Source organism: Berghia stephanieae, chromosome 13, assembly GCF_034508935.2.
Source record: "Berghia stephanieae isolate SIO BIC M18660-M18661 chromosome 13, UCSD_Bste_1.3, whole genome shotgun sequence".
NCBI lineage: Eukaryota > Metazoa > Mollusca > Gastropoda > Nudibranchia > Aeolidiidae > Berghia > Berghia stephanieae.
The window spans coordinates 8,445,942-8,460,941 of record NC_088372.1 but is presented as its reverse complement, the minus strand read 5'-3'; the positions used below and the strand labels follow the sequence as shown (position 1 = coordinate 8,460,941).

At 36.7% G+C, this 15,000-nt stretch overlaps 2 protein-coding genes across 3 annotated transcripts in view; both read left to right on the top strand.

Moving 5' to 3' along the window:
- Positions 1–10,333, top strand: part of LOC144959334 (uncharacterized) — a 12,645-nt gene extending 2,312 nt beyond the window's left edge. Inside the window, exons 1-3 of one of the 2 annotated variants that reach the window (XM_078891895.1) lie at positions 1,655–2,090; positions 5,594–5,784; positions 6,444–10,333. In XM_078891895.1, the coding sequence (XP_078748021.1) occupies positions 5,766–5,784; positions 6,444–6,817 (393 nt within the window). In that variant the 5' untranslated portion in view covers positions 1,655–2,090; positions 5,594–5,765 and the 3' untranslated portion in view covers positions 6,818–10,333. Of the gene's footprint in view, positions 1–1,654; positions 2,091–5,593; positions 5,785–6,443 lie in introns of those variants that run through there. The other variant, XM_078891896.1, reaches the window with a different exon arrangement.
- Positions 10,334–13,542: 3,209 nt separating this feature from the next.
- Positions 13,543–15,000, top strand: part of LOC144958821 (uncharacterized) — a 10,682-nt gene continuing 9,224 nt past the window's right edge. Inside the window, exon 1 of the mRNA XM_078891038.1 lies at positions 13,543–13,702. The gene's annotated coding sequence lies outside the window, so the exon portion shown is untranslated. The remainder of the gene's footprint in view (positions 13,703–15,000) is intronic.

Here is a 15,000-nt window from a genome sequence, read left to right as displayed (position 1 = left end):
AGATGACGTTTCATAACAGTTTCGAAAACCCAAACATTCACTCTATTACTCACACGTACAACTCCACACACCCTACACACACATACACATACACAGAGATATAGTCCGTTTTCTTAGCGGCAAGTTCCGTGCGTTTTGTGCACTTTTTGTAACCAGCAAACTAAGTATACAAATTGGTGCAGAAAATTATGAAGATTCGAAAAATAGGTGGCTCCAAATACCATTTTTATTGAAAAGACCTTAAAATTCGTCGTAAAGTCTAGTGAAAACGCGCACTTTGTGACGTTTTGGCGCTCGATGACAAAAGTATTAAAAAAAAAACATTCTCACCCATTAAGAACATCTTGATGTGTTTTTGATCGTGGAGATATTTTTGTTTTAATGTTTTCCATTATTATTTACAAAAAAATATAGCTTTTAATTATTTTAAAACTTTTTTTTTGGTCTTCTGACCGCAGAAAAAACCCCAATAAAAATTGTCCTTTTTTGCCCGTGCAACAAAACTATGAGTCATTAGGTCGACCTATCCTTTACTAAGTATGTACTAGGATGTCTTAGCGCCTGTAAACGAAAAAAACAACAACAAGAGACTAAAAAAAATATTTAAAGCAGTTAAAGAGGTTTCTTTCAACCATTGTGTACAGTACAATAATGCTAAATCGAAATGCGGTTTTGTCATCTGTCACCGCCTCTCCCTTCGAGATAACGATAGCTCCATCTACCGACAATGGCATCATGTGTTGTCTAAAAAATAACTGAGAGAATGAGTTTTGTCTTTTGAACGATGTCAACAAACTACAATTTTATTTTGTGCAATCGATATTCATTGAAAAGGTAAGGAACAATCTTTTTCATCTATTATAAATGTCTTATATCATCGTGATGTTATTTTACTTTATGCGCATGCTAGTGCGATAAGTATTGCGCAATGTATGACAAAAGAATTGAGTTGTGAAAAAAGAATTGGGTCAGATCAAAGCTGAGTCACAGTCATATCATAAGCCCCCAGGATGCAAAAGATAGAGTAAGATTATGGCCCATGCTTGGATCTGAACATATTTTTCTATCTTAGTATAATATAAGTTACATGTGCTATGTCAGTACTAAATTTAGACCCTATTAGATTCGATTAGATATAGATTAGCCTGTCGATGATTGATGATAGAATAACGGTGTTTATCATTACTGCTGACCGAGAAAGAAAAAAACATAACTAATTTATTATTAACTCAGTTGATCAAAAAAAAAGAACATCTCCACACACAATTCTACCAATACACGCTAATATTCACACACATTGCTTTACCTTTTGCATGTTCAGGTTTGTTTTTTTTAAACAATGTATTTACTTGTTTGTTATATTTCTACTTGCCAGCCTCACAGTCCTTTGTTTCCTTAAAAGCATCATGCCTGGGACCTCGTCAAATGGGAATGCTAGTTTGATTTGTTGAATGGTCAAGATTGCAAGGACTAAAGTTCCATTCTAACAGGTATTTGGAAGTATGTGTTCGTTGTGTGTGTGTGTTGATGTTGTTTTTGTTGTTTTATTGTTGTTTTGCAGAGAATCTTACCACTGAGCTATCCAAGCCCCGTCAACTAATATGTGTTTAACCTTTCTCACACACACACAAATACACACTTACACGCATACACACACACACACACACACACACTCGCACGCACACAAACTTGTTCATTCTGTCATCTCTCAAGCTACCCTATATCGCCTTAAGATGGTAACATTTTCTGTAACTTGAGAAACTACGTAATTCACACTTTGTAGGAAATAACTTTAAATATTGTCTCTTGAGTATGTCATGGGGTTTTGATTTATTTTTCTTTCCTTCCTAGAATGCGCTAATATGGCAGGAGGAAAGAAGCGGCAGACATCCATTGTCGACTGTAAAAATCTGAACAAAGTTCCAAGACTCGATCAAGCTTCCATGAAATTGACTGGTCGAAGTGCCTGTTTTGTCAAGAAACCATTGAAAATTCTCCTCTCACAAACCCTAAAAAAGCAACCAAGTTAAATTGTATTGAAGACACTCATGTTGCCATTTCTGAGGATATCAAACTTTTTCATGACTCAGGTAGATTGCCAATAGCATTGAAATTCAATATTAACCAACCTGTGAAATGTCTTGCTAGTTTTTTGAGAGACAATGATGGACTTTACCATAAGAATTGCAGACACAGGTTTCATAAATCAAAACTCAAAAGGCTTGCAAAGAAGATAAATCAATGTAATAGTGAAGCAGTTGCAAGTCCTGATACAAGAGGCACATTAAACACATCACGTATAAGCAAACACTGCTTGTTTTGTAAGGGTTGTGAAGGGGAATTGACTGAGGTCCGGACGCTTGCTCTTTCACAAAAAGTCTACTAGGAAGCTGTCCTTCTTTCAGATACAAGTATTCTTAGAGTATTTGCTGAGGGTGATCTTATTGCGGTGGAAGCAAAGTATCATTAGCCTTGCCTTATACTGTTCCACAGAAGAGCAGACGATTTTAGATGTAAAAATACTTCAGACAACAAATACAAAACACACATTGCAGAATGCAAACAGGATATTGTCAATTTTATTGATCAACAACAAGCTCGCACATACACAAATGTTGTGTTTAAGCTGAATGATCTCTACAATTTACTTTTGTCAAAATTAAATGCCATAAAGTTGTCGGATGTATATGTACATAAAACTAGATTCAAAGAAAATTTACTATCGAGAGTTCCTTCTTTAATGGAATACAGGGATGGGCGGGAAGTCTTGCTTACTTTCAAAGAGGGGAATATTATTTCACAAGTAGCTATTTCCGATTTAGATTCAAATGATGATCTTGCAATACAAAAAGCCGTTGATATTATAAGAGCAGAAATAAGAAATCATACATTCATATCACCCCTCAATATAGATCATGATAGCATTGTCAATAGTGTACCACACAAATTAGTGAAAATTGTGAATGGCATTTGAAGTGGTCAGTGTTCGCTAAGTTTAGGCCATCAGAATCGACATACCATGACAATTTCACAGTATATCATGTTGAACCACAACAACAAAAGCCCGCAAAATTCAGGTAGCACTAGAAAACAGTTGTCCAAGGAAACCCCAATCCCCGTTTATTTAGGAGTCATGGTTTTTGCCAAAACCAGAAAGAAAGGTCTTATTGATAAACTGTCTGCTCTGGGTTTATCAATTTCCTATGCTAGGGTAAAAGATATTACAGCTGAAACTAGTAAAAGAATTTGCCAGTTCTATAAAGAGACAAGTATTTCAACATCATCCAGAGATTTGTCTGTTTGTAGTTTGACAGAGCAACCAACTTATCTGCTGTCAATGAATGCCGGTGTGAACTTTTTACAAAAAAGTCACGCCTTCGAGACAATATGCCACCAACTCGTGAAGCTCTCAAACAGCATTTAAATCGAGCAGTTTACCAAGCTGGTTATGTATGGAAACGCTCTCTTGCTAAAGACCCTAGTCTTCCTTCCAAATCAGATTTTGGTTGGAAAGAAGATGGGATGCCAAAATGGTCCACTTTGACTGACCTTACACATGCCTCACAAAATCTGATTAAATGTAACTGTTCATCAAAGGGATGCTCCAAAAGATGCAATTGTGTTAAGGCATCTCTTCCATGTACTCTGTTATGTGCCTGCAATTGTCAATGTTCTAGAGACAATAATTGACTTTAAACACGTTTTTCAATTGTATGTTTTCAACAATGTAATGTTTAAAAAGGGATGTAAATCTATAATAATGCTGCTGTTAAATATGTACACAGAAAAAAAATGTTTTAAATAGTTCAATTCTTCATTGAATAAATATGTATTGTACAATATATATATAAATTTAAACGTGTTATTTTCTATATGATAGAGATACATTGTACTCTTATGTTTGAGAGTGATTGTACGTGTGTGTCGGGAGGAGAAGGGGTACTTGTTTTGGCAGTTGAATTGTCTATTATTGTTTTTTTTTTTTAATCAAATTAATATTGCTTGATTTTAGAGGATGTGAAGATTTAAAAATGTTTTTGAAATGCATGGCATTTCAAATATATGTCAGATTCTAAACCATTTAAACAGTTTCCAGGAAGGAGATATATATTTTTTTTAATTTCCTGAAAAATCCCAATTGAATTTTGTATTTTCTTATATATTTCAATAAAATTCAAATGGAAAAATATTTTCTGAGTCCAAAGTACGCAAGGGAATAGAAAAATAACCACATCATTATAAAATATTTATAAAACCGTAATTTTTTGAGAAAAAAAAATAAAATGTTGAAAAAATGTATTTTGTCACCTTTAAAGGGCAATAACTCGTGGTTCCAGCTATATTTCAACTTGGAGCCACCTATTTTCGAAATCCTCATAAAATTCTGCACTCATGCTGGTTACACGATTTGCACAATTTTTCCATTAAGGGAACGGACTAATAGGAGCATAAAAGCTTGTAAAGTTGTAGAGGTATAACATTGAAAGCTATTTTCTTCTATACTGTCTGTGTTCTAAACGTTCTGTCCAATATTGACGTGTTTGGATTTTTTACTGACGCTTTTTACACGTAGTGTAATGCGGCTATGTGGTCTAGTGGTATGACACTCGCTTTCGGATCAGAAGGTCCTGGGTTCGATCCTCGCTCGAGGCATAGTTGAGTACTTGGAGAAGGCTCTTTACTCACATTCTCTAACCTTACTCAGGTGTAAAATGAATACCTGGCCGTTAACAGCGTTGTCTCTGTCCGAAGAAAAAAAAATGTAATATCGCCTAATAGGCGTCATACCCCGTCCTAAATGTGAAATGTTGCTGTTGGCCAGGGGCCCCTTGTAAAGCGCGTTGAGCATGATTTGTTGATATTGCGCTATATAAAAGCTCAATATTATTTATTTTTCTAAAGTTCCAACGGGTTTCAATTAGTTATTTTGATGTTCCAATGTGATTAACAAAACTAACATAACCATATTATATATTATAAATGTGTGACTGGCTGTGAAAACCCGGAAAGATGCGCAAAGCAAATTTCCTAAATTGAGTTATGTATGCAGTGGTGTAGACAACATCTTTCTGATCATTTACCACTTTAAATTTTCTTTCTCTATCTATTAGGACCCTAGTTTGTGAATAATATTTATTGGTATGGGAAACACTCGATCTTCGATTTTGCCTCATTATCTCGAATCGAAGCTTGCCGCATCTTCCCGGGTTTTCTCAACCAGTCTCACAAATATCACATTTATAAGTTAAATATGTCACATTTGTGACCCCTCGTCTCAAAACGGAATTATGTTGGAATGATAAAGATGCTGAAAATTGAATTTATTTCCAGAAATATCAGGCTTGCAATGAGTTTGTATGTTTTAGTGAAGAGAATGAATATCGTATCTTAGAATTCTAAATAGAAATAATTCAAATTTTTGACCAGTTTAGCTTTAAGTTGACTTTCTAGTTTCTGGTTCATCCCGACATAATACCGTTTTTGAGGCGATGGGTCACATATTTTATTGTTATACTTATATTCTGTTTTCATGAAACAAACCTGAATCTTGTGTCTTGCATTGTGCCCCCCCCCCCCCCCTTCCCGTGCCAAGTGTGAAAAGTTACCAAAGATCAACCTTGAGTTCCAACAACAAAAACCCGGGCCTTAAAAAAGGGTCAGTTGAGGATCTGCCTTGTTCCATCCGTGCCTTTGTTGGACCGAAAGTCTTCTTTGGTTCCATCCAGCCCCTGGTTTAGTCTTCTGGCTCTGGGAAAACTTCAACCATGGGGTGCTGCTGCTCAAGTAAGTCCATTCTTGGCTTATCCTATTTCAGTTCGCCTATGTTTGGTATGACACTCGTTCTCCGATCTGACGGTCTTTGAGTTTGAGCCTTGCTAGGTGCATTGTTGAGTTGAGTCCTTGGAAAAGACTCTTTTACTTTTATTATCTTACCGTACTCAGGTGTAGAATTAGTACCTTGCCGTTAACAGCGTTGTCCCAGTCGGAAACAAGAATTGTAAGATAGAGTTAACCGTTTATTAGTCTGAATGAGAGAATTTAATGAGAACTAATCATAAAATCGTTGTCCAAAAACAGGATTAAAGAGCCGAGTGACTTTAATTTCGTTCTGTCAATTGATTGGATTCAATAGTCTGATGTCATGTCCGACCAGCAACGAGCAGCTTGGTTATAAATAAACTCGGTACTTTTTATTCTTCATGCTGGCTATAACTTTTTCACATGTCATGTGATCAGAATGTAAAAAAGTCAAAACATGATCAGATTTATAATGTTTTTTTCTCCTCTGGATACACTTTTATGCTCCATGGAGATTTCATAAGGGCGTCCGCCATTGTTCCGATTGTTTAGAGCCAGTTACAAAGTTACGTTGCGCCATTACAAGGGTAGTGACGTCACGACTGTGGAAGTTCATTGTTTCATTTCATTTTTTTTCTCCCCAGAAGAGGAAGAGATGAAATCGAAAGTGGAGGCTTCCAAGCCACAGAAGATAAAGATGAAGAAGCGGAAAACGAAGGATGACAGCGACAGTGAGGTGGACGATGACTTTGACGATGGCGACAGTGGGGGTGAAGAGGGTGATTGTGATGGCGATGGAGATGGTGATGGTGATGGGGGTGAAGGTGGTGGCGAAGGTGGTGGAGAAGGTTGTGGTGATGGAGGTGGTGGTGGTGGCGGTGAAGGTGGCGGCGGTGGTGATGGTGGTGGTGGTGGTGGTGGTGGAGATGGTGGTGGCGGCGGCGGAGGAGGAGGAGGTGATGGTGGAGGTGGTGGCGGCGGTGGTGGTGGTGATGGTGGTGGTGGCGGTGGCATGTAAAGCCATGCTTTGCTCAATCCCCTCCCCCCTCCCTCCCACCCAACATCCTCACTTCTGTCGAATCTAATATAATCCATATATTCTAGTTATGTTATTGTTGAGATTGTTATGAAGTTGTATATATTGGAAGAGGCGTAAATTACAGCTTTGATATTGTTATGTAAAGAAGAAAAAGAGTAGGCATAGAAATTAATGTCCCTTTTAACTATGATGTGATAGCACTTATCATCCCTCCCCCCTCTTGAAATCTCTAAGAAACCTAGTATATTTTATTACTAAAAACCATTGTGAATATCAATTGGGATTTATCTAAACGCTATTTTTTTTATCACTTGGTATTCAAATTAAAGATGATATTCTGCTTGCTGTTGTATTTGGCTTTAGGAGCGTTTTACAAATGGCAACAACAACAAACAAAACCAACAAATAATGCAAGGAAAAAAACATTGAAAATTAAAAGAAAGAAAGAAAAATAAAAGAAGCTATGAAAGATTAACTGCCCATTTGAGAGAATTATTACTTTAAGTTTGTGCCATTATAAAATGTCTAACTTCCACACACACCCCTGTCCCTCCGCAAACACACACACACACACACACACGCACACACATTCACACATACACACATACACACACAGACACATACACACAAATCAATAATTTTGTTTCTAGTTTCTTTAGCCTCGATTGGTTGTTCATTTTCAATTTCCTTCACTTATCACAAACACTTTGATCTCAAACTCTATCTATCTCTCTTTCTCTCTCAAACACACACACACACACACAAACACACACACACACACACACACAATCATTCCATCCCAGAACACAGCTCTATTTATTTATAAAGTTCTTTTTATTTAACTTAATACTCGAATGTTTTCTATTGAAAACAAAACAAAACAAACAAAAAACCCAAAAAAAACAAAAAAACAAAAACAGATCAACTACAACATTGCCAATCCCATATGGATTTTATTTTTTAAACCTTTTATTTGATGTAATTTTAAATTATTCTTTTTTTAATGGTTTCTCTCAATTTTGTTTTGCTTCTTTTTTTATTTTGTTTCTGTTTCTTTTTCTTGTTTTACTGTTGTTTTTATTTAATGTAATTTTTTTTTTGGGTATTTATTTTCGTTTCTCTCAATTTTGTTTTGTTTCTTTTATGTTTTAGTTCTGTTTTTTTTGTTGTTGTTCTTTTTGCGTTACTGTTGTTTTTATTTTATATTTTTTATGATTGCAGAAAATTTGAATGGCATGACTTATTTCAAGGGGCATCGCACCATAATACAGCTAAACATAATGGGGTTGATCGATATTATCTTTCCATATGCTCGGGGTCATTGGTCATATTGCAAAATGTGCTCAAAGTGACTTACATAGTAAAAACTGTTCACAGTTTTCAAACTATCCAATATCACTATTGGCCATTTTGTTCAGCTTGACACATGTGTATGTTTAAAACTTTCATAATCAAAGCAGCAAAATCTTTACATTTATTAAGAAAGGTCCAATCGTTGGAGAGGAACAAAGTCATGTGATCGATGACTCGGTTGGACGAAAACCTGAATATAGATCGCTCCCATTGAAGTTTCAAATGAATTTATTATTGACACAAGTTTGCGATGTTTGTTTCTCTATAGGGAATGAGATTAGCGGAAGAGTAGCGTCCCTTGATTGGACGTCACCCATAGTCTGTGACGTCACCGGCGGAAAAGTTATTAGAGAGAGAATGTCATGTTGGTTGTGCGCATGCGTCTCTCGTCCTCGCGGTTCTTTTCCGCCGGTGACGTCACAGACTATGGGTGACGTCCAATCAAGGGACGCTACTCTTCCGTTAATCTCATTCCCTATATTATATTTCTGCCGTTTTGTTAAAGAACACAGTATGTGCTTTTTGGCTAACATTGCATATACCGTGTTTTTAAAAACAACGACAGTTATATTCTACGGTTGTATGAATCTCATATTATAATTCTTAGAGTCACCTCAGATATCATTTTTAATAAGTGACTAGTACTCAATAATCAACACACCGTTATATAAATTAAACTAAATTAAATTAGATTCATATTTTATATAGCGCAATATCCACTAAACGTGCTCAAAGCGCTTTACAAAGGGTCCCTGTCCAAGGGGTTCCTGGCAGGCGCCATGTCTCGTTCTTCATGTTACCTGTTGCTATCTGTTGGTCAGGGACCATTAGTAAAGAGCTTTGAGCACGTTAGTGGATATTGCTCTATATAAAAGCTCAATTTATATTTTGTTTATCAACAATCAACGCACTGCATGCATCATGCGTTTATTAATATAATATGTCATTGTTGAAATCTTTGGATAAGGCATTTAACTAACATTGCCTCATACGATGTGAATATAAGACAGGGCGATGTGCACATACATCACATTTTAAGGTCAGATAACTTAATGCAATTATGGGCCAGATTTAACCCTCTCCATACCAACTATAAGAAAATCGTCACATTCGTTACGATACAACCAACATTATTCTTATTCAAACTTCATTTGTACATCACAAAATTTAAAGAAAATGAACAGTGAATTGTACTAGAGCATATTTGCTAAAGAAATTATTTATCGCAAGAACTTACTGTTATTGTGTTTGAGTGATAAAAAATATACATTTTTGTTTTAGTTGGGTGTGAAGTTTTGGGGAAAATCATGAAAATGGCTGGTAAGGAGAGGATTAACATTCTTGTAATAGACAATATTTTACTTCTGTTTGGGAGTATGTGGGTATATCTCCATTACAACGATAATGGGGCAGCGTGCCTCAGCGGTACCGTCTTTGCTTCGTACCCGGAAGGTACCGAGTTCGATCATCACCAGCCGCTGCGCTGTGTGGTCTTGAGCAAGTCACCACCTCGCCCTAGCTTAAATTGCGGCGCTGCACTGCGGCTGACGCCTGAGTTATTCCAGTCTTCCCTTTGGAATAGACAATAAAGACAAATTTCCCCAATAGGTTGAATAAATGGAATTTTATTTTTAAACCCAGAACGATTTGGGTTATCAGACCTACAAATGAGTACACGTCGGCCCTACGCCATGATGAATGCGTGGAATAAAAGTGCTGGTACAAGAATATACGATGCTTTCATCTATTTGTATTTATTAAACGAGTTCTTTCTATCGTGCCCAATAACACAACGAGCTTGCGAGTATGTGTTATTGCATGGTAAAAATATATTAATGATATTAATGTATCTGTTACCCTTTTTTTTAATTGTTGTTATTTGTTAAAATCAACGTGCATATATATGCGGGTCTGATAACCGAGCATAGTTATGAAGGGCCTGTTTAAACATTGTTGAAATGGACAATACGTTGCGTTGGTTTCAGTGTATTTCCATGGCAACAATGAGGCCGTAACAAGTTGAGTTATCAGACCTGTAAATCTGTACACATTGGTTAAAATGCAATGCATATGAAATTATGTTAATTTTTGAATGTTTCTGTAGTTTTTGATATAAATAAAATGAGAGGAAACGAAAACAGAGATATCTGTTTGTTGTTGTTTTTTTGTTTGTTTTTTATTTTTTTTAAGGGGGGGGGGGGGGGGTTCTAAAGCTATAAATACCTCGTGAGCACATTGAAGATGGATTGGACCGTAGCCATCGTAAACTTCTAGCCTGACACTGACCAAAAAAATGACGTCAAAATGCCAGTCTTTTGCCACAAAAGAAAACCAATCGTGAGTTGTACTCAATAGTTTAACCAATGGAATCACTTGTTTCCTTGAGCTCTACTGACAACTAACTAGACGCTGCACAAAACTAAAAAATGACGTCAAACTATAAGTCCTAGAGGGTTCCAGTGTCAGGCTATAGATAGTATGCGCTTGGCTAAGAAGCTCATAACATTGCCATCCGGAAGTATAACGGACCAACACACAAAACTGTGTGTATCCATGAACGTTTATAGTCGGGTTAAAACAGTTCAGTGAGCATTTCTCATAAACGCGGATGGCAAAAAACAATAACAAAGACCTGAATGACGTCATCTTCGAACTATCTATAAGTTAACGATGGCTGCGATTTGACACACCCCTAGAAAGAACCACTCCACTTTTACAAAGAAAGTATTGGACTGGAACCCTCAGGGCAGAAGATCAAGGGGAAGGCCACGGGGAAAACTTCCAGCCAGCATGAAGAATAAAAAGTACCGATTTTCTTTGTTTAGAACCACGATGGCCCTCCGTTGCTGGGCGGCGTGACATCAGACTATAGATAGTATGCGCTTGGCTATGAAGCTCATAACATTGCCATCCGGAAGTAAAACGGACCAACACACAAAACTGTGTGTAACCATGAACGTTTATAGTCAGGTTGATACAGTTTAGTGAGAACTACTCATAAACGTGGATGGCAAAAAACAATAACAAAGACCCGAGTGACGTCATCTTCGAACTATCTATAGATAGAATGCGCTTGGCCAAGGAGTTCACAACATTGCCATCCGGAAGTATAACGGACCAACACACAAACTCTGTGTAACCATGAACTTTTATAGTCTTGTTAATACAGTTTAGTGAGAACAACTCACAAACACGGATGGCAAAAACAATAACAAAGGCCTGAGTGACGTCATCTGCATACTATCTATAGATAGAATGCGCTTGGCCAAGGAGTTCACAACATTGCCATCCGGAAGTATAACGGACCAACACACAAACTCTGTGTAACCATGAACTTTTATAGTCTGGTTAATACAGTTTAGTGAGAACAACTCACAAACGCGGCTGGCAAAAACAATAACAAAGGCCTGAGTGACGTCATCTGCATACTATCTATAGATAGAATGCGGTTGGCCAAGGAGTTCACAACATTGCCATCCGGAAATATAACGGACCAACACACAAACTCTGTGTAACCATGAACTTTTATAGTCTGGTTAATACAGTTTAGTGAGAACAACTCACAAACGCGGATGGCAAAAACAATAACAAAGGCCTGAGTGACGTCATCTGCATACTATCTATTGAATCCAATTGTATTACACATAATATTATAATCATATGATGTTTACCGACTTGACATTATTTGTCCTAGATACGCATCTCTGCTATTAAAACCTTATTGCCACTTCATACGTTTCGAGTCTCTATAAATCGCTGTCTCCTGTTTTATCTTGGGAATATCTTATACCAATCTAGCTACCTACCTCTTGGCATCATAAATAAGTATCGTAATCTATCAGTGGTTTTTATACAACCTATCAAGCACAACACACACCATATTTAGATCCCTCCCCCTACCACACACACACACACACACCCACCCACACACACACACACACACACATACACACACACACACACACACAAACCCACACTTCTTGTTTTTTCGAATTCTCCCCCCCCCGCCCCCCCCCCCCCCCCCCCCCCCCCGTCGTGAATGGGTGATAAAACCACCTTCATCACTCAAGTGTGTCGAATGGTCTTTCAAAGCAGGTTGCCAGTTTGGCATTTTTATGCCATTAACTGAACAGTTTTAACAAGAAAAACACATTGGCATTTACCGAGACCTGATACTAGTTTTCTCAAAGCGTTTGAAAGAATATTATGCTAAAAAATGCGTAGATTATTTCTTTGTGATATCAACTTAAACAGATTGACAGTTTGGAAAAATTCAATGTAGACGTTCGATGACTTGTGTTGAAAGTGGAGTCGTTTTAAGATTATAAATTTGTAGTACTTCCGTTTTCTATCTTAGCCATTGTTTTTCAACCAAACTCAGTTCCTTGATTGGTGAACAAATACGAACTGTATTTCTTTTTTCAAATGTGGTCAGAAAAAATTCTAACTTCAGATATTTTATAAGTCTCTAAATTGATACATCTTTGAAATCAAATAAAAATAAGATTTTTACGTATGTCAATTTTGGCATGGTGTCGCGAAAACCACATGGCAGTCTACTAGGGACTGGACAGATAGGTAACTTGATGTCAACAGTCATCAGACAGGTAAAGTTCAAGGTTGCCAGGTTGGATTATTTTAATCCAAACCGCCTATTTTTTTATTATTGTTTTTTAACATCTTTGAATTGTCATTATAAGTTTATATTTTTTGATTATTTTTTGATTATTTTTTGATTATTTATGGATTATTTTTCCAGTGAAAAAAATTCAAAACTACATATTTATCATGTAATAACAATAACACATTTTGGATAACAAAATTTATTATCAGTACTCCTGTGATGGCATTTCTCTATTTCTCTAGCAATTAGAGTTAGCGAAAGGAAGAGTGACCATTGGTCTTGTGGTATGACACTCGCTTTCGGATCAGAAGTATCTGGGTTCGAGCCTCTCTCAGCGCATAGTTGAGTCCTTGGAAAATGCTCTTTACTCATCGTACTTTAGATGTAAAATGAGTATATTATGATATGGCCGTTAACAGCGTTGGCTTTGTCTGAAAGAAATATGTGTAATATTGCTTAACAGGCGTCATGTCTCGTTCTACGTGTTACGTGTTGCTGTTGACCAGGAACCCCTTTGTAAACCGCCTTGAGCTCGTTTAGTGGATCTTGCTCAAAACAAAATCTCTTTTTTTTTTGTTTTGTTGTGTTGTTAGTGTTTGGGGTTTTAGGTTGTTTTTGTTGTTTTTTTTTTTTCATTGTTTTCAGAAAATTGGATTATATTATTTATTTGGAATCTGAATTTTTTTTTCCGTAGTAGTTTGGATTATTTATAAAATATTATTTGGCAACCATGTTAAAATGTGTCATAAATAAATACACAACTAAAATACACAGTCGGGTTGCAGATTGCTAAATATTTGAACTTCTACTTTTACTGATAACATCATAGAAGGTTCAAGGATTTTTAGGCTCTCTGGCAACATGAAGAAATGACCTTCATCTTTCAGGTAATCGTAGGTCGGTCTCGAAACGTTCTGCGATTTGTTTATTTTTCTGTTCCAATGATATAGATAGCATGCAGCTGACGTCATTCATGTCTTTTTTTTGCCATCCACGTTTATGAGTAATTGTCACTAAACTGTATTAACCAGACGATAAACGGTCACGGTTACACAGAGTTTTGTGTGTTGGTTCGTTATATTCCGGATGGCAATGTTGTGAGCTTCTTAGCCAAGCGCACAGCATCTAGAAAATGTTCAACGTTACACATAGTTTAGTGTGTTGGTTCGTTATACTTCCGATGGCAATGTTGTGAGTTTGTTAGCCAAGCGCATACTATCTATATATTATGGATTATCAAATCGAAGACCTTTTAATTTCAATGTTGACACAAACGCGTCGCAGCTCTGCCCTTTTGTACACATTAGATATATAATAATATTATAGTGTGTAGTGTGTAGTCTACCGTGTAGTTTGTGACATCGCAACGTGTAGAAGGGTTCTGTCATTCCTGTGTGAAATAGGAGGCTCCTGTGTTGTTACTATTTCGTTGACAAGGGAGAATTACCAACGAACAGGTAAAATATATTACAATTTTAGAATTAGTCATATTATCATGGTGTCTAAGCCATTCACACACACACACACACACACACACACACACACACACACGCACCCACACACACGCGCGCGCGCATGCAATTAATGATAATATAGACGATGATTGATGATGATGATGCTGATGATGATAATGATGATGCTGCTGATGATAATGATGATGATGATGATGATGATGATGATGATAACATGATAATGATAATGATAAATAATTATGATAATAATAATAATAATAATAATAATAATAATAATAATAATAATAATAATAATAATAATAATAATAATAATAATAATAATAATATCTTACAACAACGATGGCAACTTTTCGGTCACATACTACGCAGGGACAAAAACATACCAGCAAACCAAGCCATGTCGGGATACTTCCAAAAACACGGGAACCTTTTCAGAGGAAGACGATCACAACACTCCCTGTGATCCTAAACAAAAACCTCACAACACTTGGACAAAGCATTAGTCTCATAACGGCAGGGGACCTTGAAAATCTGAGAACCCTAGCAGAGGACCGGCAATATTGGAGACACCTCACACAGGAAATACTGGAAACAGCCAAGGCGACCCGATCTTTCGGTCGAGACGCGAAAGGCATCTAAGTAAGTAATAATAATAATGATGATGATGATGATGATGATGATGATGATGATGATGATGATGATGATGATGATAA